We start from the raw sequence: 27091 nt of genomic DNA, 5'->3' as shown, positions 1-27091 counted from the left end.
GCCTGTCCACATAAATAATGTGCCCCAACCCCCGAACCATTTTGTTGCCCTCCGCTGGGCTCTCTCCAATTTGTCTACATTCTTTCTGTAGTGAGGGGCCCAAAACTAAAAGTACTCCAGGTGTGGCCTCACCAGTGCTGAATAGAGGGGAATAATAATTTCCCTTGACTTGCTGGCAAAACTCCTACTAATGCAGTCCAGTATGCTGTTAGCCTTCTTGGCAACAAGAGCACACTGTTGCCTCATATTCAGCGTATTGTCCATTGTAACCCCCAGGTCCTTTTCTGCAGGGCTGCTGCCCAGCCAGTGAGCCCAGCCTGTACTGATGCATGGGATTGTTCCATCCTAGGTGCAGGACTTTGCACTTTTCCTTGTTGAACCTCATGAGATTCCTTTTGGCCCAATTCTCCAATTTGTCTAGGTCACTCTGAATCCTAGCCCTACCTTCCAGCATATCTACTATTCCTCCTGCCTATCAATTCTGTCTGGTGAGATGCAAGTTTAATGTTACCGTAACAATCAGAAACAGGGACAAATATACCATTTGCATCAAAATCCCCAAATGCAATCTAGAAAGCTGCAAACATCTTTAAAAAGAAACAGGTTAATTTGTATCCTAAGGCAAGTTGCTCCCATACTACTTTCATAGCACTTTCTCTTTTCTGTTTAAGAATTAATTTCAATCTTCCCCAAATCAGTTTTTAATTTGCCCCCAATTATTTTGGAAAATTTAGGACTTGTTTGCCTTGCTATACCAGGACCAGGCCCTGTGAAATACTGGATATTTACTTCCCCTGAAATCTAAACACTTTCCAGGACTGGGCCCACAATGTATATTTATAAATAGTAGGATAAGGGTGTTGATGTTGCCATGATGGTCCAACAAAACTCCAACCCTACTACAACATGGAGGCTATCTAAATTTGTCTATTTAGAAATAGTCATATACAATCGTTACATGTGTGTATGAGAGGCACAGAAACATACAGCAAAATCAGATTAGTAAAAATCAGCCCTTGGAGCACAAGGAGCTTTCGATTAGAAATACCTCAAAATAAAGACAGCCTCATTGTCTCAGTCAATAAAAAGATTTGAACCCAGAGGACATGACGACAGGTACCCCAACTGCATTAGGTTCAGAATGATTTATTAAGGCCTAATTTGGACCCATACATTTCTACTTCCTTAGCACCAAAGGGTAGTAGACATAAGAAGGAAACAATGCAGTAACACAAGCCATTGAACATGAAGCTATTTTAAATATAAAGGGAATTACATGGCCTTCATTAGTAGAGTCACATTTTAAATCAATTTCATGTCAGCTTGCTATATAAACTATTTGTTACTGAATGGAGCTGTAGTACAACTATGTACAGGCATGACCAGAGAAATAATGGTTTTCCTAGCCTAACTCTCAGCATTTGACAATTTGGAACAATATTTCCTCAGCAACCTACTTGGCAGTGTCCGCTCCGCTGGTTATGAGGGTGTTAATCAAAAGCTCATGTCCATATCTTGCAGCCACATGCAGAGGAGTGTTACCATCCTTATCAACACAGTCAATTTCACCTCCTGGAGAAGACATTTTCATATAGTTTAACACAAGGATTAAATACAAGTCAGTGACCAGACATGCTATGTAATGTATTTCTAGTAACCATATATTACCCATAATGGTAGCTGAAACACTGAATTTCAGGGATACAATATCAGTACACAGGAAGCCATTAGCTGTGATGCTCATGCATAATGTCCATGATTCTGGATACTGCAATGTTCTCCCCCATTTTTTATTTCCACCTCTCCATACATTTTATACAGGCTTTTAACCACTTGCATATACTGAGAGACATATATACGAGGTGACTGAATTGTTGCTGATAAAAAGTTATTAATGAATGTCCTAAATTAAAACAATAATAAACATGTATTGTTGAAATTGTGGCATAAGTCTTTAAATCACTGGTGCTCAACCTTATCTACAAAGCAATGATGGTAAGTGGACCTTTTGCCAGTGGATTACAAGGCTACTTCTAGCACTTCCAAAACAGCTTCTATTACTCTTGGAACAACAACTCTGCATGCTAGCTGTGGCCCCCAGAGTTCAGAACCACCAATATAATACAAAGCATAGCTGCTTTGTATCTTTATTTGTCACGTGCTTCTTTGGTTTTAAATTCACCTGTGATCAAAGCTTCATACAACTCCAGAAATAGAGAGGCAGCAAACATAAGCAAAAACTGAAAAAAGCAGAATAACCTCAAATAGAGCAGAGGAGCTACAAAGTGCAAAGAAAGGCTTAACAAAGCACTGTCAACTGTTTCACAGAAAGAGATTAAATAAACTGGACAAGCATTTGGAGACTGGCAGGGGGTCGGACTCGATGATCTACTGAGGTCCCTTCCGACCCTAACATCTATGAATCTATGAAACAGTGTGGTTAAAAAAAGAAAGAATGGGACAGAAACCATGTTAAATTTGCTTTAATATGAAGTATTGGGCTAAGTTAACTTTCTGTCTGCCCTGTAATCCTTGTTTGCACTTCATGCAACCAAGTACTACACTTGCCACACATATAGGATATATTGTAGTATGTCAAAGAGGAGATTGTCTTCAAGGAAGACCTCCATTCCAGAAGATGATTTGCAGTATTAAGAAATCTATCCACCAATACATGAGCACATCTTCTAGCTCAGGGGTGGCTCCCGAGTCACAGGTTGGCTACATGCAGCTCTTCAGAAATTAATATGCGTCTCCTTGAATCTTTGTACAAGCACCCGGTGACCAGCTTTCATAGCCATTATGTCATGTCATGTGATGCAACTGCTCACAGCAAGCACATTACTCAGTTTGAACTCAGAAGTTTGGACTCCAGAGGCATGGGTTGGCCACCTGTGTTTTAGATGTCACTCGACTCTCCTCATATGTTTCATATACAGCAGCTTTCAAGGGACACATTCCATTAATTCAGTTCCCAAATTTGTGTTTCATAACAAAAAACATTAACATGATTAAAAACAATGATACAAGTTAAGAGGAAAACATCTAAAAATATTCTCACAATTTGATGGAAAACCTAATGAAAAGTTTTGTATTAGGTAATGAAGACAAAGACAAGTATCTATTGACAGAAAATGAAACTAATTAGTCTAATGTCATGATTCAATAATACAAAGTAAAGCAAGACCATGACATATTGGGGACAAACAAGATTTTTAACAGTTATTCACTTGAAATAATCTTGGGTGTTCTTAGAAACATGAACGAAGTTTGGTTTTTGTTTTGTTTTGCTTTGTTTTTTAAAGATGTTGCTGAGAGCCAAGAAACCTGAATTCTAGCCTTGATTCTATCAGTGGCAAGCTATTTCTCCTCTATCTCCTGCCCTAAAACAAGGATAACACCTGGACAGAGTGTCTAGTTCTTAGGAAGAGAGAGAGACACAGAGAGAGAGAGAGAGAGAGAGATGTAATGGATTTATGGTCTTTGTGAGGTGAGGGAAGCCACAAAGTAAGATTTAAGAAGATGAAAGATCCTTTGAGCTCTAGAGCTACAAGGGATTGCTAGTTTTATTCAGGACTTGTTTTTCATAAACACTTGTGGCTTCTTTGGACAGGTACAGAACCTGAATGCTGTTTTATATTCATTCCCAGGTCAGGAAACAACATATAAAATCACCGACCCTTGCCAATTTGAGGAGACAAGTAATTGTAAATTTTGTCCAAGATCACAAAATGAGAAGTTTCAGCCTAATTAAAAGGCAAACTTATGTGAGGCAGTTAAATATGTTGACTATCCTTTCCTAGCTCACTAAAACAAAATGCAGGCTTCAGCCTGCAAGTAGCTCAGAAAAAAAATCTCATAGCAAATCATTGCTGATGACAAATTATCAGAAAGTTTATACGTACCATTCTGAATAAGGGTTTGGGATCGTGTGAACCTCCCATGGACAGCTGTCATGTGCAGTGGACTCTTGCCATCTTTACTCTAACAAAAACAAGATGACACTCAACTATAGTACAAAGTAATATAATCATTTTAGGGTTTCTTAAATAATATAAATAGCCTGAAATCCTGCAGTTCTTATTCAAAGCTCTCATTCACTTCAAATGGCTGAACCCAAAGCCATATATGATCCATAAAGAAAATGTTGTTGCTATAAATATAAGAGCTTTCTTCAATAACATGAATAGCAGTTAGGCCTGCTTATGGTACTGGACAAAAACAGTAATGAATACTTGACATATTCCTGATTGTTCTTTACTTTCCAGATATTATGAGTAGTTCTTATGGTATTTCCTTATTTTCCATATTGCTTGTGGAACAGCAAAGGAACACAGAGCTAAGTATCTGCAGTCACTGGAAAGTATTAATAAATATAAACTATTTAATCAAATTAATTATTTAGACATACATTAAAATACAGATGGCTACTATGTAAAGAGATTTGATACATGAAGTGCCATCCAAATTAACTTCCAAAAAGGGCCTTTAGAATGTAGGTACAAAGCAGGTAAGTGAAGGTGCAATGGCACAGAGTATTATTTGATTCTGGAGGCATACATGGGGGGGCCTGAGAAGGAGAAAAGGAAGGATATTTTTTGAGTCATCTGGTTCAATATCTTATTTCTTTGAATCAGGCTTTGGATTCCCTTTCAGACAATTCCCAGCTTTGTATTAATTGTCACTGTTTTCATTAACAAAACAGGGCACTTGTCATCTATTCATTTCAAAGAATTTTACAGAGGTTGACAAACACTAACAGTTCCTTTATAGATGGGATAATAATCGAAACACCAAAAGCATAGTTTCTAATAAATATAACCCATGAGATGTGAAATTGACTGTACTTTTCAGACTGTGGTTTGTAATGGCACACATTCTCAGACACTGATCTAGAGTTTTAGGATGCCATTATATCAACAAAGGCATTGCAAGGTTCACTGCAGATCTCTAGTCCCATATAGGAAGATCAACATCACTGTTATTCCAGTTCATTTCCTGAAGAAGTATTTATAGTAACATATCCTATATTATCACTTTCAGACAACCTTTTATAGAATGCAGAGATTTAAAACAAAAAGGGGCTCCTTTTAGGTAGGTATACTTATACAGCTAAAATTAATTAACTGAAACAAGTTTTACCTGAATATTAACGTCTGCCCCATTATTCACCAACAATTCAAGACATAGAGCTCCATGAGTGGAAGCAGCAGCAAAATGCAAGGGGGTGAAACCACTGTTGTTAGGCTGGTTTACATTAGCACCATAGTCAATCAGCTCATTAACTACAGAATCCTGACCATTATAACAGGCAATGTGAAGAGCAGTATTTCCATATATGTTTATTTCATCGATCTGCCGTGAAACAAGAACATACAGTTAAAATTACAGATATCAGTTTATTTTGCTTTACATAATACACTGTATATGGCAAATGGAAATAGCTGGAGGCTTGAATTGTCATTGTGAATGTTGTTTGCTAGCAAATGTCACTGACAAAATATACTCCAAATCTATGTCTCTTGGCATTTGGGTCTGAAAGGCAGCACAAACTATAGAATGCACTACATATTCCAGAGAACTGGAACTGATTTCTTTTGAAATTCAGCAAATATTTGTAGCAGCAATAACCAGAGAAAAATCTGGCACTTCTAACCTACAGAAGAAGCATGAAAGCCATGGAAAGAGGGAATTCTATTTTATTATTATTCTATGAATAAAGTATATACTGGACTAAATAAAAGTATGATAAATAGTGACCAGACTTCAGTATATTATTATGGATTAAAAAAAAATAGTCCCACTTATTCCTACATACCTCGACACCTAGATTAAGGAGGTGTTTCACTACATTAATCTGCCCATTGGATGCAGCAGCATGCAGTGGAGTGTAACCCTTCTTGTCCTTACAAGTCACCTCTGCACCATGGTTAATCAGTAAGGCAACAACTTCCAGGTGACCTTTAAAAGATGAAAGAATAGAAATCAATTTCCCCAAATTACTGATTTATTATTAACACGCTGTTCTGTTTGCTGCTGCTTTATGAATGCTTTCAGATCAGACTTAATTTTGCATGAAAGTTCTTAATTCCAGCCTTGCTTCTTATTAGAGGATCTAGAAGACATACACATTTGTTCTGGAAAACGTAGCAAGTCTCTTGTTAATGAACTCATATCCTTATTTTTCTTTATACTTTACAATTTTTTTTTTTATTAACCAAAGGCAGCCCCCCCCATAACAGACAGAAATGTGAAAAAGCAGCATAACCATATTAAAAAATTATCAAAATTAAGTTCAGTCAGTGTTATCTATTAATCTATCTGCTAATACTGTATTTTTGCTGCTGCTTCATAAATGTCTTTAAAAAAAACAAATATAAAAATGTTCCCAAAATCAGCAGTCTTTGAGACAGAGAGAAGTAAAGTACCTAGGCTTCAAGGCAGTCCGGAGGTTAATCTAAATTCCATTTAGCTAATAGCAGACTTTCCATCAATTCCAATGAAATTTGAATCAGAGAGCAGGTAAGCAGGAAAACTAAGTTCACAGGGATGACTCAAAATGTTGTAATTAACTTCAAAATATGCAGAGACCCATGATTACCCGAGCATTTAAGCGTGCCTAAATTTGACTTTGTTTTCTAGGTCACTGAATCTTCAAGCTGAAAAAACTCTTGACATTCATACAGAATCATAATGTCCAAATAGACAGAAAATTAAGACCTTACCAAAATATTAAAAAAGAAAGCATGAATTTGCAGTTGTTAAAACCACAAACTATAAGGATGTATGTAGCATGATTCAGAAGTCTTTTATCTTCTTAGAGCAATGTCAAATTACAATCTAGATCAAAAGTCAAATGTACTTTGATAGCATCAACCTCTTCAATCCATTTTTAGACAGCCAGAGGCCACAGTACATTTTCCCCACAATCATAAACCTATAGCAACAGCCTTTGGCAGAAGGGACCAAATTAGCATTAAAGAGAATGCTGCAGGTCAGGAGTGAAAGAGCAATTAAAACGAGGATTGTTTAAATAATAAAAATTCAATAAACATTAGTGTTAACCTAAATGTATGGATCAAGTGATCTTGCCTGCTCTAGCATATGGAAAAATAACTTGCTTCTAAGCATGGGAGTGAATATATGAGGCTTTATAGTTATCACATAACCTAATTTGTTCTAGATAAAGAGAAAAAGAGAAAATGGAAGAATAGGGAAATGAATAATTCAGAAAAAAAATGTGCTAATTGTTTTTGTGCCAATCATTTGAGACACCCAGGGCTGGGAGGGACCTCCTTTTCATGATGGCACAGACTAACTTGTTGTATAGTCCCAAGTACAAGCTTATCAAGCTCACTTCAAAAAGTAGTTAGGTTTTTTGCCCCAATACTGCCATTGGAAGATTTCCAAACCTCACTGTTCTGAAACTAAGGCTAGGAATCATCTTCTAATTTCCAGCCAAACTGTGTTCATAGACTGTTTACACAGATTTGTGCCAGTAATGTCCTTTAGTTTAAACAGCTCTTCTCCTTCCCACTTGTTCACCCCCTCCCTCCCCCATGCATTTATAAAGAGCAACAATACCTCTTCTCTTCACTTTGCTAGGCTAACGAAGCCCACACTTTTAAAGTACAAACACATATAACAATTATAGCAGTATCAAAGAAATCCATGGATGGATCCAGGATTTTGTAAATGGGAGTTCAGGAGCAGTACCTAGCTTTGCAAAGGTGGCTGCCCCCCCACCTCACCCACACCATAGGAACAGCAGCTGGGCACCATTTTAAAGTTCCAGAACCAGGTAAGAATTCCCCCCACATTCCCTCCCCTTCCCCTCATGCTTAGTGGCACCTCCCCACTCTTTCCCTCTCATGCTTACCGCTGCCACTGTCCCCAGTTTCCCCGGGGTGGGAAGAGAACTCCAGAGCTGCTCATGCCCTGCTCTAGTGCGGCTGTAGGGGAGCCAGGTTCAGCCAGGACAACAGCAGCAGTGGCAGCAGGTGGGCTTCTCCCTACCTGCTGGTAGGTAACACCAGAAGGGAACTGAGCAGGAAGAGGGAGGCTGCTTGCTGCCACTGCTGCCTCTGACTGAACCCAGCTCCCTGTGCAGCCCAGCTGGAGTGGGGCAGGAGCAGTTCTATACTCCCTTCTTCCCAGGGCAGCAGAGATAGCAGCAGCAGGAGGCAGGGGAGGGACCATGCTGCAGAGCATTGGGAAAGGGAAGAGGAGCAATTCTTACTTGATTTAGGAACTTAAAAGTCCCCAGCTGCAACTCCCATGGCATGGTCTGAAAGGGAGTGTGACCACAGCACTGCACTCCCCCTGGATCCGTCCCTGAAGGATGCTGATATAAGTTATTACAACACAACTATTAAATCTGCATGGTTCTGTAGCAAACCACTCCAACTTTAATCCTGCTTCAAAGTCAGGGTGATTCAGCTCATTTCTATTGTTCCAGGATCATACATATTGAACAGCTATAGCATAACAGCTGATGTGCACTCCTGGCTCTTAGACATCCTGTGGTTGACTAATACACCTAGGTCCTTCTCCTCAGTCTTTCTTTTGATTGACGAACTCCAGCTTCAGGCACTAAGTGAGAATTTCCTCTAAGTGCATTATCTTGCATTTTGTATAACTAAATTTCATCCTTTTTGTATTAGTCTAGATGAAACAAATACTTCTTAGCAAAATCTAAATCAAATATAATATGTATTTTTCACACACATTTCTCAGGCTAGAATTTGAATCAGGAAAGAAAATAAGAGAAAAAAATGCAACATAATATAAACATACATGTGTTGTGAAAGCTGGGACATTAGGCCAGAATCTTAGTATTTGTGAATCAGCATAGTTCCATTGACATAAGTGAAGCTAGGCCAATTCAAAATCAGCTGAACACTTAGCCATGAAGAAAGCAATTACAATCTTCACTTTCTATCACAGAAACTGTGTTTTAATACAATATAAAACACACTCTTGGTATTCCAGTAATAGATAAAAACAACTTAGTTCTTACCCATATAAGCTGCCCAGTGAAGAGCTCTCCTGTCCTTTTTGTCAAAAGCATTGATGTTTGCCCCTTTGGCTAAGAGTAAGTCTACCATCTAAAACAGCAGTAAAAAGCAAAACATTGGATCAGGAATGTATTCCATCTACAACAGGTCATTTTATTGGCAAAACGATCATCCCAGATGCAACACTTTATAGAAACTGCAGTTGTGAGTTGCTAACAAATTACAATATCTGCTTTTGAGGGATGTATACATAAATTATGCAGGAAAACTTGATACTTAAAGATGATTTAAAAACTCTTTACAGGAAAAACACTATCCAATTAATTTAATCATAAAAACAATGTTTTTTGTGTTGAAAGCAGCACAATTTTGTATCCTGGCCCAACCTTGCTTTGGTTAAAGCTGGTTATAGTCACAATTAGAGTCAATTTTCTGTTGAATGTTACAGTTCTAATGCATCCAGTAATTTACTATTTAAAAATGGAATGGATTAGTGATTGTGAAAAGTGCTGGGAGAAACTTGATATTCACCAAACAGAAGCAGGAACACTTCAAGCTTTTAAACTATGCCACCAAAGACATAACAGGGCAGCTCTGAGCCCTGGACAGTAGCTGTGGTAGCACAGCCAGCAAGCAGGCATGGCAGCCCTATTTTGGCACTCCCTACTCATCGAATTGGTTCCTAAGTCTCCTTTCCCCCCAGTTAGGTTACTGTCTGCTTCTTTAGTGCATCTCACTCCTAAACTAAACCTGAATTCAAAGCTCCATCCTGAAAAGGTTCTGAGTGCTCTGGCCCTGATCCAAGAATCTGCTTGAGCATGTGCTTAACTTCAAACACAAGTTATCCCTGTCTTCAACTGGTCTATCTGTATGATTAACTCTAAGCACATACTTTAAATTCTTGATGTGGACTGAGACCCAAACCCTCCATACTCTGAAGAGTCAACATTTAAATCCTAAGTTTTCTGCTGAAACTATAAAAAGCTTCCACCCTTTACCAACTGGACTGAGATCAAATTGTTTCATGAATGTTGCCAAACAGCTGGAAGAAGGTAATACATTTCAATTGAGCTGAATAAGGATGAAAATCTCTACAGCCCATTGCCAATCTCCATTACCATCTAAGTACTAAATGTTATTACAGGAATAATAATAATTAAAAAATTAAAAACATAGTTTGAACATGGAACACATTCACTTATTTTCTTTTTTCAGCAAACAACATTTTAAGATCTCAGATACCTGATTGCATGATTTAAATTACAGCACACAGTCAACTTGGTCTGATTTTATTTTGTTGGCTACATCATAGTTTCAAACATAATTTTTATTATGCATATAGACCTAGATCTTGATGTCAAATATAACTTTATATAAGGCACAGGGGTCTCTTTGTCTGGATCTAATTACAAGATCAAAGCATTAATATAGTAGTTTTAAGCCTATAACGATACAGCTGTTTGTTTAGAAATAGCAATTACTCTAGTAGAGCTCTCTCCTGAACTCTGCAAGTTAAACTGAAGCAGCATGCCTTATTTTTCAACCAGAAATCAATTTTCTAGAAAACCAGTTAGTAAAAGGAATATGATAGATTGGACCTATTTCTCACACATGTATACCTGTTCTAATATCAACTTAAAACCTCTTTAGACAATTTTACCTAGCCCATTCTTCCTCTAGTTTTCTGTATTACATACTCTGTTAACTAAAGGATAAGATATTGAGCCACATTTTCCTTGCTTTTACAAATGGTGCAAGCCCATTAACTTTAGTGAGGTACTGGATGTGTATTTAAGAGCAGAATGTGATCTAACATGGCTCATAAGTGAAAAATAGATATCTAGCTATGTTATATACATATCTATGTAGAACTTAGAGTCCCTTAAAATTCCATAAATCAATAAATGATATTAACAATGGTACTGGACCATATGGGGCATTGCAGAAGACATATTAAGGTGATCTCCAGTGGCACGAGCTTGTGTCCTACTCCATATGTATGCTGAGCACCAGCCCCGACAGATGCAGCTATAAACAGATACCTGGTCATTCAGGCTGGGGAGTCAAAAGTGGCTGGACATGACAGTAGCCACATCAGTCCCTTCTATGCTGCTGACCCACATGTTATAAGCATGGCTCAAGAGGTCCTTGACTAAATCACTTACCTCAATATGGCCATTCAGAGCTGCATGGTGTAATGCTGTCCGTCCCCCTCTGTCAGACACATTTACACTGCTAAGCATTGGAATGATTACTTCTGCACACTTCACAGCTTTGTTTGCAGCTGCTACATGCAATGGTGTCTGCCAGTTCTTGTCCCGAGCATTGACATCAGCTGAATGCTTAATCAATACTTGTACTGCTTCCTGCAATGGAAAAACAGTTATACCTACAAATGAGCAGTTAAATAGAGAGCATGAGTTCTTGACTGCATTTCCAGTAGCTATACAACTCAGATGGAAAAAGGAGAAGTTGAATTAGTTACTAAAAAACATCCCAGAGAAGTGCCATAAAATCATTTATTAAAAAGCCCTAGGATTGCACATTTTGAGATCTGTATCATCCTTTAGGTTTTCAACCTGTGGACTGCAGACCCCTGGGAGTCTGCAGCCTGTGTCTAAGGTGTCCCCCAAAGATGACTGTGACCAATCAAAAGTACGTGAATAACCACACTTACAAATTAGAGAGGTTGATACACCTCTATCTGAGTTTTCCAAAGAAGTCTGCACCTCCACTAAAAATTTTTAGGGGCCCGCTAACGAAAAAAAAAGGTTGAAAACCACTGCTTTAGGGCAACATCCTATGCGTCTTGCACACCAAAAATTTCCTGTTTTAGTTTTAGGGTGTGGAAACTTTCAGGGTCAAATCTATGCCATAGAATCCACTAACCATGAAAATCAAATACATTATGTCTAGGGTCTGTTTGAGGAAACTGATGTATTTTGGACTAACTGCAGATAGGTATAAAACATCAATTCTTCCTATAACATAAAGCACTACTTATTGCTACAGGTTGAAATAAAACTGCTGTAAGTTACTTTCATTACAAGAAAATGAAGTTTTAAAATAGTAACTAAGTTACAAAAATTGAGAATAAAAGTTGGTACAATATTTTGAATTGACAAGTGTGGGAGTTCCAGCTAATGACTGACATATGCCCTTTGTTCTAGTCAGCTTATTTCTGTCCTCAGGGACTAGAGTTGAGATCAAGTGTTTTGACTACAACATCAAATTTTTCAGGCTTTAAGTTTTAGGAAAAATCTATTTTAAAAACTATTTTTTGTTAGTCATGTCCTTGGGTTATCAACTGCATATTTTCCAATTGATACATTTCATGTTTCTCTACCTGGCACGGGTGTCTGGTGCCTCTTGATTCAAGGGGGGCACATGCCCCCCCAACACCAGTCAGCAACTGGGGGGGGGTGTCCCCTGGCAGCCAATCCTGCTGGCCGGGGGGGGGCCACCAGTGGCTGATCCCACTGGCTGGGGTGGGGGGTCCCCCCGGCAGCCAATCTCACTCACTGTAAAAGTGGCACAGCTGCTTTTGCTAGCAGCCCCGCTCCCCAGTGGGTGTTCGTGGGGGGGGGCGGCGGGCACTGACACTCCCGCCTGCCCCCCTGCCTGCTGGCTACACAGGAAGCACGGCCTGACAGGGGGTTCACCAGCACTCTCAGGGAGTGCACATGCACCCCTGTGCACCCTCTACGCATTGTCCCTGCTACCAGGGAAACATTTCCTAAGTGAGGCAGATGGGTTATTATCCACATTTTTTGAAGTCAAATCCCTACCTATGTATATATTGTGTGTATGTGTGTGTGGGTGTGTGTATGCATATATATATGTAAGCTCAACAATATAACATGTTCATAACAATGTACAGATAGATAGATCAATCTAAACAATATGTAATAGATAAATATTATATATAAATGTGTGACTAATGGTGTAGATAGATATATAGATATCTACCTTTATATATACACATGCATAGGTTGCACACACCTACACAGGCTACACACACACACGTGTGTGTATGTAGCCTACAGAGATACATACAATATAACTGTTAAACCTTAATTTAACCAAAAACTAGGCCAAATCCACTCTGAATCGAATCAGGGACTGAAGCTTCACACAGCTTCACTCGCATGCTATATATTAAAAAGTTTGCTGAAAAGACTATCCAAAAGTTTTATTAATGAGCAAAAAGGGCCACAGAGGATATATGCAGCCTATATCAGAAAAGCATGTATATTGTACAAAATTTTTCCATTTGTCTTTTGAATTCAGCAATTTCATCATCTATGGCAATCTCATAAATTGATGCATAGCAAATTCATTCAATTAGTGAGATTGCTTGTCTTAAAATGCCAATAATCATATATCACTGTTAGCCTCTCGGCATTTTTTTTAATTTTATTACAGACCAATTATTTTAAAAGCTATTTAAAGAGAATTCACAAGGGATGTATGCCCTCCACCATTTGGAGCCACAAAGCCTATGGGAAAACTTGGTGTTGAAGTGTTCAAATAAAGAACAAACAGGAACTGAAATGTCTTGGTAGGTACTTTTTTTAAATTTATCCTTTCAAAAGTGTTGGTGATGACCTGAACTTTTTTTCTCCTGATTCTGTGTGGAGGAATTTTAATCTTAACACATAATTATCTAATAGGTAATAGGACCTAATAGGACCTAAATCGGACCTTAAATTAGAACTTTCATGTGTACATCAGTACAAATCAGAAGTGCTGGGATTCAATATTTATATTTCTTTTGGCATTTCCAGTATTGTCCCAATGAGCTGAACGAAATCTTTAAATGGCTTCTCACACACACTACACAAGTCTAAAACTTGATGCACATGTTAAGTAACGTGTACTAGCACACTTAGGAATTTATTTATAAAAATAAAGTAGTTGCTTAGAAGTTGGACAGCCCTGTCTTATATAAATGTGCTTTACATAAAGGCTACATGTAAAATATATACACGTAAATAGCATTAGCCAGTTTACATTGGCCAAAGCTCCTCTTCTGTTGCTACCTCACAAATTATACCTCTGACACCATTCACTCTGGAGTACCAAAGTCACCAGTACAATAGAAAGTTACATACAGGGTTTACACTTAGTTTTAGCAGCAAATGGGTTACAGATCAGGCACAAATCCAAAGAAGAGCACGCAATTTAGTTACTGCTGTCACAGTAGATAAAAATCACCTACTCTGACATCTAAAAAGAAGCCAGATTGGTTATAATTCCTGGGTTAAAGAGACTATGGGTATATTCAAAGGCTTATGTCTGACCTTTATTTTTAATGTGGCTTTTTATACATTATTTCTTTACAGCATTTGTATTCTATTAGACATTTCTTTCAGTGAGCTTCACTGGAAGCCAGCAGCTGGGAAGCTCAGTTAGTAGCCAAACAATGCTTGAGTTCAGAAATGAGCTAAGGATTCCTGCCTCCAGGCTTGGCAAGCACTGAAATTGTTATGGAGGTGATTCCATCAATCTCTGGAAGACAGCCAGCTCATCTCTCTTTTAAATGCCCCTCTTGGCAGCCAGTCTGCAGTTGGGTGCATTGCAACAACTCAATTTTAGGAGGATAAAAATATACACGAAAGCCCAAAATGGAAAGCCCAAAATGATGGTATAGTTGAGAATTCAAGCATGCCTGAACTGTTCTCCCTGATAATTACTATCCCTTCTCTCTGAGACAGCAATGGAAAAACTACAGTAAAATGCCAAAAGATTTCTTGTTGCCAAATGGAAGAAATATAGACTTGACCATTTTAAGTGTGATTCAGAGGAATTAGAAGGAAACCTAATGGATGTCTTTAAATGCAATTACCCAAATAAAACTGCACAGTAAATCCATTTGATCACTACACGTACATTCACAGCATGTACTCACGCATGCATTCCCCACCACGTGTTTATTCCACAATGCCTGGCCATCTGAAGGCCAGCACCAATGTACAGGATATGCCATTTCTGTCAAGATAATTCTACTTGAATACCACACACTACAGTTAGCTTAAACCAGGCACCATGGTAGGGGAAAGATCTGCTACCTAATTAAAAACCACAAAATATTCAGCAGACCAGGTCTATAAATGTACATACAGTAGCTGATTATTCTTGCTCCACTAAAGAGTAAAAAGCTTTGCATTCAGAAAGTCCTTTCCCTCTTTTTGTCACCATTTTGTACTTTATTACTGTAATGATTTTTTTTTCAGTTTCTATGCAAACACTGAGGTAACCAGATCTCACTCACTTCACTCCTTGCAGCAACTGCCCGATGAAGAGGGGTCAGCCACATATTGTCCTTGGCATTGACACGAGCCCCTGAAAATAAATAGCACAGATTATTGTTAACATTACATCAAAGCAAGTAAACAACTTCACATGGTTGGTTTCTTGGTATACTGAGCTGTTCTGTATAGAAGTTTATTGTTTACAGGATTTACTACCTATAGGATTGTGAGATGTAATAGAAAGTCCTACTGTATTTGGTCTCCCCTTTATGTATGCAGAAAGATTCATCAGGAAAAGAAAAATGGATTGGCTATTAAAGATTAGCAGATCTTTCTGAAACCAGGAAATTTGAGGGTCACCAAAAGGTTGGGCAGCTAAAGAAGGGAATCAAAGAGACCTGATCCTGCAAGATGCTGACTTGCAACTTCCATTGATGTTGGGAGAAGACAGTGCTCAGCAACTTGCTAGGGGGAAGGGAAAGAGAAGGATAATCAGTTTGTAGTGTTTTAGAGGGGGAAGCACATACTATTTAACCTTTTTAATAGGCACTGTGGGAAGATTGGGCAGAGGGATACTGACAGCTAGTTTGTCAATGACCTGGTCCAACTGTGTGATAGTACCCTGACCTCAACCATGGACACGGTGACACTCAGGTGTCCACTCCCATCACTTCGGTAGCACAGATCCCCTTGGTATACAGGTGAGATGAAGTGACTGAAGAGGGAGGGTAGGCATTTAAAAGGCGGATGGCTCTCAACCCCATGCTGAAACGAGTCAATTACAGCATAGATCCTTTCCAAAGAATTATGCTGTGGCAGTAACAGTGGTTCTTCTTCTCCACTGCCATCACATCTGCAGTGTGTTATCTGGTGGAATTGTTCCATGTGGTGATTGGCCTGGTAAATCCAGATGGTCTCCACCTAGGAAACTGAGTCATCCACAGTCCACCGTGACTAGGGTTACCATACATCCAGGTTTTCTTGGACACCTCCTTTTTTTGGGTCCTCCCATCTCTGTCTGGGCGTTTTTTTTAAATATCAGCAAATGTCTCTGATTTTGCTCTGCCTCTGCTTTCCCAGCACTTCCTGGCTTGCCCCAACAAGGAGCTGCTTGGGGCTGGGGAGAGCAGGAGAAGGTGACTGGAGGCTGGGGCATCATATGCTCTGTGCACAGGCCCTGGCAGCTACAGGCAGGTAAGTGTGTGTGCATGCATGCACATGTGCCTGCCGGTGCTGGGGCTGCAGCAGGGCAGGGAGGTGGGGGAAGGGGGTGGGGGGACAGGGGGCTGTGGGTCGGGAGTGACGGGCACCAGCATGGTCTGGGGGGCAGGGTACTGTGGGTAGGGAGTGAGGGTCAGGAGCAGGCCATGGGCATATCACTGCCCCCCCACTCATATACACCTTCCCTCCCTCTCCCCCCCATAGGCGGGGGGGGGGGGGAATATTCTTTAAATTCTTTTGGAACTGGAAATATGGTAACCCTAACCAAGACAAGCTTAATGACAAAGTTCCTATTTCAAACAAGACCATTTCTATAGTGCTGATGCCATTTTTGCCACACTACCAATGGCTCACACATCTATACATTCAGTTTTTGTACTGCTACAAGGACATTTGTAACATTCAAATGTAAAGTACATCCATGGCCTCAGAAGACAATTAGAAAAGCCAGAAAACTCTGTTTCAGTAGCTGTGAAATAATGAGCCACGTGGGTCTGAAGTCAGGTAGAAGACAGGGCAGGGTGGACAGGGCAGGATTATGAACAGTTACTGAATAGTCTGTTCAAAGCATCTGATGAAGTAGGTTGTTGTCTGTGAAAGCGTAAGCCTTTCTGAACACTTTAGAGACACTTTAGTCTCTAAGGCTGTTTATAGATGTTACATTTTTCTAGGTTTAATCTGGACTACAGCTGTCACTATAGACAAATCAATGTCTGTAGTCCAAATTAAAATTAGCTCCAGTCTAAATTAACTAATCCTCATTGAATGCGGATTAAAATGAATACAGATTAGGGCACTGAATTAGGCAATTTAAACTGTATTAATTAATGTGTATATACAAGTCCTTAGTAACTCGGCAGATAAGCATTGCAAATATCAATCCCAGCAAGGGAAACTCAATTGGGTTTTTGCCACACAAGGGAGGCTATCAGGCACAAAGTAACACCTTTACAGAGTCAAATGTGCCAGCAACACCTCAGTATAACTAAGTATCAATTGCAGGTCAATTGTACCCATTATGCCTTCTGGAATAGCATTTTAGATAACTGTCAGTAGGATTACAACAATGTAGCAGTGGTTAAACAGATTTATTATTGCTCCTAATTACTTCCAAGCATAAGCCCACACAGACACTGAGAACTTATGCCTGTTAAAAGGCTGTCAAGTGTATAGACTGTGTATAGCCAGGGCCCCCTGCTGTGATAGTCAATGATTATCAATTAGCTCTTAATCTGAATTGAAATTTGATTCGAACTGTATGATATGAATCCATTAACATGGTTTAGAAAACAGTGAGCACATCTACAAACAGCCTAAGGTGCCATCCTGTCCTGCTCTTAAGTACCTGGTTAAGGTTTTTACTGATCTACTCATTCTTCAGAAAGCTGAATAGGTAGCTGCCATGAACATAACCGAAGAAAATTAGAAAAGCAAAGTGATCATAGCCGAAAAATATAAGCAACACATAGTAGCAGTCTTGTATCTCTCAGATGTTTTCCCCTGTACATTTTTCATTGTGTTCTTTATTTAACAGAGAGGGATTGCTCCTTCACAGCTAGTTTAATCTATCAACCGAATATATATTTGCCATAAACGTTTAAAAAAGAAGCATAATATTTAGGCAACATGCAGGAGACAAAGTTTTATCAAGTACAAATTGGTAAATGTTTTATTTCCAAATCATTTCACTCAATGTATTGTATTTGGTTCAACTAAACTATGATCTTTAGCTTCTTTTATCCAAGGATCTCAAAGCACTTTAAAATTATTTTTACAAATCACAAGTTCCTCAGACATAAGGAAATACAGGCCATTTTATACAAGGGAAAACAAACACAAAAAGATTAAGGCCTATGTTCTCAAGAGTATCCTCAACATCTAGATATTTCAGTGTTTAGGTTTTCACTTAAGGACTGATTTTCAAGTGTGATGTGTGCCTGCATTTAAGCCACCTGCTGAAATCCAGGCTCTCTATCTCAAATTAAGCACCTAAATCAGGAGCAGGCAATTATTTGGGCCTGCAGACCACACAGGCAGTTCTGGAGAGCTACTGTGGGCCAGTCACAGCCCAGAGCCCGCATGCCCTGTGGTTCTTCCTTGCCACCGCCAACAGCGCAGAGCTCCAGTCCTGACCCTGGCCCACCCCGTGCCCATTCTAGACTCACCCTGGCCAGAGCAGACCAGCCAGAAACCATATGCACAGTCTGACCCCAGCCTGCCCCATGCCTGCTCTGGACCACCCACTGATGCTGAGCAGCTGCCAGGCAGAAGCTGCTACTACTCAGTGCAGGGGAAAAGCAGTCCCTTCCCCTCACCACTGCCAGGCTCTTCTTGCTACAGCTGCCCGGAGTCCATGCCCAGATTGCCCTGTGGCTCCTCTCTGATGCCATCACTGCTGCCTCCAGGCCGTGCAGCAGGACAGCAGTGTTAGTGCAAAGGAGCCACAGGGCAGCTTGGGCATAGGCTCCAGGTGGCTGCAGCAAGGGGCTGCTTTTCCTCCCATACTGAGCAGCAGCTTCTGCCCAGTCAGCACCACTGCTGCCACTGCTTGGCGTGGTAGGACTAGTTTGGAGGAGGCGTGGGGCGAGCTGGGGTCAGGGCTGTGCATGCAGGTTCCAGCTGGTCCACTCCACTGGGCCGAGTCCAGACTGGGCACAAGGCAGGCTAGGGCCAGGGCTGTGTGCGCAGGTCTCTACCAGTACCATGGGGCTGGGGCCAGCAACGGCAGCAGCCAGAGGGAGCTGCCACTGTCTGGGCTGCCTAGAAAGGCAGTCCAGCTGTGGAGCCACCCCAGCCCTGCTGCGTGCCCAAGGAATGGTAGGACACACCACGGGCTGGGTGGGACCAAAGGACATGCTGCAGGCTGGACAAAGTCCCTCCGTGGGCTGGATCTGGCCCACAGGCCATATTTTGCCCACCCCTGACCTAAAACCTAAATAACTGTTAGTGGACACAGGAAATCAGTAGCAGGACCTAGAATAAGATAGATATTTCCCAGCTCCTGGCTGTATATTTTGATCTTAAATCCACCCTTCCCAGTGTTGTACAATGTTAGTCAAACTAATCTATGTTTTATGTTTATCTCTGCAAGAAATTTACGTTTGTTTAATACAAAGACATGCCTACATAGATGTAAAGATGTCTAGCAGTGCCCTTTTATCCAAAGCTGCATTATTCAAAATCCTTCAACACTGTTCTTCATCATTTAAAATGCAGCAAGCAAGCAAGCAAACAGACAAAAAACCCTCAGCAACAACAAAAAGTAACTTTCAGACCAGAACCTGTTTTCAAGTACGTCATAACTACCACTATATCAAGCAAGAGTGGCATGGGTACATCTGAATGCATACTGTAGGTATTAGACTTGTATTTGAGAAGTTTGAAGCAGACAACATTCACAATGTGCGTGAATAATATTAAAGATACAATCAGAAGGAAACTTCCTATAAGCAGGTCTTTTCTAACAAGACCATTCTGTAATCACTAAGATCTTTCTCTCTCAAGCTTTACTGCCTAAAGAGGAAATAAATCTGTACGATCTAAGCGGCACTGCTCATTACAAATTTTAACTATTTGTTTTTCCAAGAAGTTGCTGCTGTTCCAACTGATGAAAAAATAAATAACCAATTTTTGCTCTCAGAAGCCTAGTTAACATCTCTCTAACAGTTTTCCATAGCACTATACATGCCATACCCTGACATCTCCAGAGAAGTGAGGTTCTGAAGTCTAAGCTCTTGAAATCATTATCTACTTGCCAACAGATGGAGACATCTCTCATTAACTCACTTCTCTTTAAATTCTAATTTAAGGTGTCCTGATTTATTAATTTCAGGTGAATTTTAAAACACTGCATAGAAATATCATGTCAGTAATGATTTCAGTGCTTACTATGAGAATCATCAGGCATATGCAAAACAAGTTAAAGAAAAAATGAAACACAACAGAAAGGGTTTAAAGTGAAATACAGTATAAAGAAAGCCAAAAACAGAATTGACTCAGCCATTCAGGCAAGCTGGAACTTATAACCTTAGCACAAGCTGGACCATTGCCAGATGCGACTAAATTAAACAAATGAACGGTAGGTATCTTGCATGTGCGTGCACGTGTGTGCACTCATACTCGCGCACTTATAGTAGATTTAAACCACCATTACACTCCCATCCGTCTGGACTATTCTGAGACCCCATTACGAAATACAGAAAACTTTGAAGAACCTATTTACATTACAGAGAACTGTTTCCTAACATGGGCTGGTCACCGCACCATCTGGAATTCTCATATTACCACGTGTTGCAACCTTACAACTGCCCTTGCAGGCTGGAGCTTTCAAGGGGGTCTTTAGAAAGCAACCTTATCACTGTCCTTGTGATCTAGCTCAGAGCTGCCTAACTGGTGGCCTGTGGGCCCAGGGAGGGATTAAATTGTAGCTTCCAGGCTCACACTTAAGGCGCTGACAGGTTTGCAACTTCCCGCTGTAACTCATGGCACTTCACAGGAAGCACCATCAGTTGTAACAACCCCTCATCCCCCCATCCCGACCCAACAGATTTTCTGTTGGGTCGTGGGGGATGGAGTATTGAGCTTCATTTTGGAGCCAGCTGCATTTCTGCAGCCTCTCTCCCCTAGCCCCACTCCCTACTCCCAGCTCCAGTGTGGTCTTCCAGGGTAGATTGGAGCCCCGCCCCCCAGCTAAGGGGGTCTCCAATCCACTGCTCCTGCCAGTGGATGCTGGGCCAGACACAGACCAAGCTCCCCTCCCATCCTGAAGATAGCACCAGGGGTGGGGTGGACTCTATCAACCCAGCTCTGCTCCCAGCGTGAACTGACAGAAGTTAATGAAGGCACTCCACTTCGGAGCACCTTCATCTGAACCCTCAGATAATGAGATTTCATTTGTCGTGCAACTGGGCACTTTTAAAGTGCTCTGCAGCAATCCACTTGTCAAGGCATGGCTGTAGAGTGCTTTCTGGTGGCCAGTCACATGACAAAGTGTTAATTCTGACAGCACCCTTAATTCTGTCAGCACTCTTAGCTGTTGCTTTGCCCTGGAAAGCTCACTGGCAAAAAGCTAACAATGAGTCAGGGCACCTGTGCATCCAGGGGTGGTAATCAGTGCAGCAGGCAGGGCACAGTGGAGAAGGGGGTTGCAGGAAGCAGCAGTGAAGGAGGGAGAATGCAGGGGGGGAGGGGAGGGGTCACCCAGGCACACAGAGCAGCAGGTGGGTGCAGACAGCGACAGCAGGAGGGATTTCACAGTCCAGCAGAAGGAGCAAGGTGCAGCAGGGGGTATGGAACCAGCACTAGGGTGGACATGCAGTGCAGCTGTGGGGAACCTGGATGCAGGGTGCAGCAGTGGAGAGGGCACACAGAGCAGCTGGGGATGGGGGGGGCTGGGGAGGGGCCATCTAGGCAGACAGGGGGGGAGGGGGCATGCAGCCTCTGGAGCCAATGGCCCCTGTTGGTGTAGCCCCAGGGGTGTGCAGCCCTGGCCACTGGGAAGTTGAACAACCTGGAATCCTTCTCCAGCTATAGTGAATCCTATTGTGGATCCTATGGATTCTTGAGTTCCCTTTACACTGCTCAGGCCTTTTCACTCTATGCAAAAAGTCTAAGTGGGGTTGAGAACCTGACCCATAGCATCCAAACTGCAGGAGCATAAGATTAAAGGTGGGGTATAACTGCACCTTATAGACCAGGGGTGGGCAATTATTTTGGGCAGAGGGCCGCTTACTGAGTTTTGGCAAACTATTGAGGGCCGCATGACAGGCAGCCAGGGACAGATAAATATTAATTTTCTAAATTTTTTTTAGGGGTCCTGCAGGCTGGACAGAATGGCCTGGCAGTCCACATTTGGCCTGTGGGCTGCATTTTGCCCACCCCTGTTATAGACTAACTAAATCTGAGATGCATAAGATTTCTTAAGCAACAGCTTACTTCTGCCACAACTGTAGCCTTTACATGCTAGGGCTGCACAGGACATCAAAAGGATCCAAAATTATGTAAGACCATAGCCAGTAGCTATACTTCTCCTCTTGTTTCCAGAAATCTTGCTGGGACAGCTGGCTCTACGATTGCTATCTTATGTCATGCCATACAGTGCTACTTTAAAAGCATGATAAATATCTTTAGATTGCAAGCCCCTCAAGGCAAGGCTCTGAGCTCAGATTTTATTAATAAAAGGGGTACCTCAGGAAAGACCCTAGGCTTGCACCAGTGTACATGGGTGTGAGATATGTTACCTTGTATAACTACTTGCCTGGGTGGTTCTCCACATGCACCTGTGGATGTGTGCATTTATAAATAAAACTGTATTGATATGACAGACATTTACTATTCACCTACTCTTCTTATTCTGGGCAGGGGCGAAACCATGTCTAAATGCTCAACCTGCACTTTCAGTGGAGACTGCAAAAATAAACTCAGCCCCCCGACCCCCTTTGATGAAAATAATCATGGGTGATATCCTCAGCTCATATAAATCCACCTAGTTCTATTAATTTGAATGGACCAATGCTCAATTTGCCAACTGAAAACCCGAGTCTATATCTTCTTTGTTAATTCTGAACAGACTCTTATTTTAATGGTTACTTATGAATCCACTAATGGTATGTCTCAAAGCAACAGGGCATATGTTTTATTCATTAGACACCATTTTTTTTTTTGTGCTGCCAGCATTAATGGGCTACAAATCTAAGAATGAGCATATTTTATGGAGTTTCTCTCCCGAATCCTGTATTAAATGAAATAGGTCAATATGTTTCTTCGCTTGTAGGCATTCCATTTCTGCTTTCTCTCCTTAAATACATTTCCTGTCCTCTTTTTTTTTTTTTTTTAAATCAGACAATAGAGTTATGCCGTTTATTTGGTGATGTTTGTCATCAGATTTATCATTTGTGAAGCACTTTAATAAATGCTGAATGCACAAGAGAAAGGAGGGAAAGATGCTGTTGTGACCTGAGCCCTTCTTGCCCGACTAGCAGTAGCAGATCACTATAGCAAATAAATTTATAATGACTCATAACTCTGTCTCTTTCAAGGGGATACAAAAGATGTGCAGTGTGAATAATGATAGTTCATTGATTGAAAGGAAATGAATAGATAGAATATATCACACACAACATTAGCTTTGACTCAAGCCCCAGGCACGTTAACAGTGTTGAAGTTCCAGAGTTCCCTCAAACTGAATTGCATCATGGTTCTGCCAGTATGAAGAAGAATCACTTAAATTATGAACTAGTTTCTATTTTTTACCCCAGTTGGTTACCTCAAAGCCAGATCTGAATTTTAACTGTCCACAAGAAAAACTGCAGAGACTATGAGACCTGACTGACAGTATGTCTGAATTCAAAACTTCCCACAAAATTTTCTTTCTATATAAGGAACAAAATGGAAAAACCAATATTTTCTAGGGTATTCTACCACAATCAGGCACTTCTTCCATAGGGAATGTACTGAAGATGTTATTAGAATTCATGGGAGAAATGAGGCAGATGTTTCATCTGTTATTTCGACAGATATTCTTTAGGCAGCTACTTGTGATACTTGGAAAAATAATGCTACTGCATCCTTCTTGCAGGGTGATAATGCACAGTAACAGGAACTGACAATGACTACATGCTATATGTTAAAATGAAGGTTATTAATCTTTACCTCCTGCTGAAAAAAGTATGTTTGTTCTAACATATCAGAAAAACTGTCCAAGCATGATCAGTCAGTACAATAACGTTCACTCCAAGTCATTTTTATATCACCGACACACAGTGAACCGTCTGATGTACAAGTGCTTCATAAGTTAAGCTTCCTGATCAGACAGCGAACTGATCTAAAATGTCAGAGATGAACAGAGAGAATGTGTGCACTACCTCATTTAGTTAAATAACTACCCCATTTAAACTTTTTTTCTGCTTTCTCCAAGTATTTTTGGATAATGAGCTCTTCTTGAAAACTGGCTGAGCAATGTGTGTGTGGTGGGAAAACAACAACATTTAAATGAGAGTTCTGTTTCAACTACTTTTGCTTCAAAATATGTGAACATTATTGATGATGTAATTTTGGTATTATTGACATCTAAATAAGAATTTTGAGTAGATTCATAGATGTAGATGTTAGGGTCAGAAGGGACCTCAACAGATCATCGTGTCCGACCCCGCCATTTACTTTAGTTTAGATGGTCTAAACTAAAGTAAAAATTCTAGCAGCTATGGTTATTTCATAAAATACCATTCACTGGCTAATTTAGTGGCAGTTTTTAAACCACAGTTCATTGTTACAAACTTTGATACTGCCAAGGCATTCGTCCATCACAAAACTAATATCTCTTTCATTACAGAAGTCCAATCTGAAAACAGTTTTATATTGTTTTGGATAAGTAAAAGCAGCCAGACTCACAGTATTTGACACTATTACAACAGCAGCAATGAACAGATGTCCTATTGCCATTTTCTAATCTCTTTGGCAAGGAAAGTTATAATTTGACAAACAGTTCTCAAATAAAACTTGAACAAATAAGAACTATTTTTTAAAAAATAAAATTAAAACAAAATCTTTTTTCAGGTTAGAATAAACGTAATTATATGCATCAATCCTTACTTACAAGTTTTGCTAGTACTTTACATATTTTGTTAGGACATAACATTATTGGGAGAAGAGACCTCACTGAGATTTCCTCTCTCAACACAATAAGAAAGGTAGTTCTGAAATCTTTGTAGAAGGGCTCTAAAAAAAGTGGGCTGCTGAAGCTACAACAAGAAGTTGCTACTGTCCCTGTGTGTGACAGCAGCCCCAGGCACTGGGACATGTTGTTATGCCATTGATTATTTTTCCCAATGAAACTACTTATTAGCAAAGTAGGTGGGTATTATTTCCTACTATTGACTGGAAAGTAATAGAGAGGAGTTTGATTTGGCCAAGTCACAAAAGTTGGTACTGTCAGCAGCCTTGATTAAAAATAATCAGTTCCTGGTTCGCAGTCCAGCATTCAAGACTGTTTTACCCTTTACATCACAATGTCTAAAAGGGTATAAAATGCTGTAACCGATTCATCCCAAAACCAAGTTGCCTCTGGGACTCACCATGTGGCATGCTTGGATATTCTCCCAAATAAGATTTACTCCTGTGGTATTTAGTCTCAATTTGTAGCTCATGTAAAAATGGGTCCAGTTTTGTTATTTTCATATCTATATGTATTATGGTATTTAATATAAATGTATTCTTGTAATTTCATGATGTAACTGGAAGATAATCAAGTGAGGTATTTAGTACACACCCAAGGTATTGTCTGCCTGTTATGGGGAAATCACTCTGTAGCAAAGACATCTAAAAGAAAGAGTCCATCAGGCCAAAGAAATGCCAGGTGCCCAAGGGAGAAAATTTTTTGGAGAAGTCTCATGCTAATGGAGACTCACAAGCAATTAGAATAATGTTAAGGGGGGCTGCCTTTGGAGGCCTTTTTACATCTGAGATAAATCAAGGCCTTTTGGATCCCAGGCTTTGGTGGTTCAGTGGCCCAAGCAAGAGCTGACAGAATCAGCAGGAAAGCTGAATTCTGGAGACACTGGCAAGGGCTAGGGCGTGGCTAGATGAGAGGGTAAGAAACTGTACTTGTTCTATTTGTCTGCCTCCACACTTATGGTCAGTTTTGCCTGTACAATTCTTTTCTCCTGCATAATAAATCCTTCTGTTGTTTTGTTTCCCCGATTGCTTATGGAAAGAGTGATCTCTGGACAAGTGATAATCCAGGCTAGCCCTTTCTATGAAAAAGGAGGCCTAATATTTCTCTTACAACCCAAAGAGGCCACCTGGAGTTGGCAGAATTCCCCTTGCTGATGCTGTGGGGTTCAGTATAGGGTTACCATATGTCCAGGTTTTCACGGACACATCCTGTTTTCAGGTCCTCCCATCTCCGTTTGGACAGTGTTTTAAAATAACAACAAATGTCTGGGATTTTGCTCTGCTCAGCATCAAAGTTTTCCCTGGCACTTCCCAGCTTGCCCTAGCAAAGAGCTGCTTGGGGCTGGGGGGAGTGGGAAGAGGGTGACTGGAGACAGGGGGCATCATGTACACCCACATGCACACACGCATGTGGCCAGCATGCAGCCTTGAAGGGTGGTGGGAGCAGCTGTGGCAGCTGGATGCAGGTAAGTCTACGGGGGTGGAGGTTGGAGGACCAGAGCCTGGGGACTGTCCGGGGGAGCTGTGTGTGTGTGGCAGGGGTGTGTGAAGGGGATGGGTGTGTGAGGGGGGTGGGTGCCTGTTGGCACTGGGGAAAGCTGTCCAGATGCTGGGGCTGCAGCAGGGCAGGAGAGGTGCCTGCCCCTTAAGCGGGGAAAGGGTGTAGAGGGGCCCTTCGGGGGTAGCAGGGAGCTGCATGGCCCAGCTGGTGACACCAGGCCCAGTGCTTGTATTTGCAGCAGTGGGGCAACTGGGAGCGAGAGGCACCAGCATGATCTGGGGGGTGGGGTACCATGGGTCAGTGGTGAGGGGCACCAGCAGAGCTGGGGGGACTGTGTCTTGGGAGTGAGGGACAGAGGCAGGGCACAGGCTCATCACTGCCACAATCATATTACCCCACCCCCGACAGGTGACCTCCTTTTTGAAACT

General features: G+C 40.9%; 1 protein-coding gene across 3 annotated transcripts in view; it reads right to left on the bottom strand.

Moving 5' to 3' along the window:
- Positions 1-27091, bottom strand: part of ANKRD44 (ankyrin repeat domain 44) — a 119810-nt gene that overhangs the window by 77234 nt on the left and 15485 nt on the right. For all 3 annotated transcript variants that reach the window (XM_059727225.1, XM_059727224.1, XM_059727226.1), the window contains exons 3-9: positions 15292-15362; positions 11183-11383; positions 9020-9107; positions 5819-5961; positions 5143-5355; positions 3906-3984; positions 1458-1572 (exon numbers count right to left, since the gene is read on the bottom strand). In XM_059727225.1, the coding sequence (XP_059583208.1) occupies positions 1458-1572; positions 3906-3984; positions 5143-5355; positions 5819-5961; positions 9020-9107; positions 11183-11383; positions 15292-15362 (910 nt within the window). The remainder of the gene's footprint in view (positions 1-1457; positions 1573-3905; positions 3985-5142; positions 5356-5818; positions 5962-9019; positions 9108-11182; positions 11384-15291; positions 15363-27091) is intronic.

Source organism: Alligator mississippiensis, chromosome 4 (genome assembly GCF_030867095.1).
Source record: "Alligator mississippiensis isolate rAllMis1 chromosome 4, rAllMis1, whole genome shotgun sequence".
Taxonomy (NCBI): Eukaryota; Metazoa; Chordata; order Crocodylia; family Alligatoridae; genus Alligator; species Alligator mississippiensis.
This window is presented reverse-complemented; position numbering and strand designations above follow the sequence as displayed.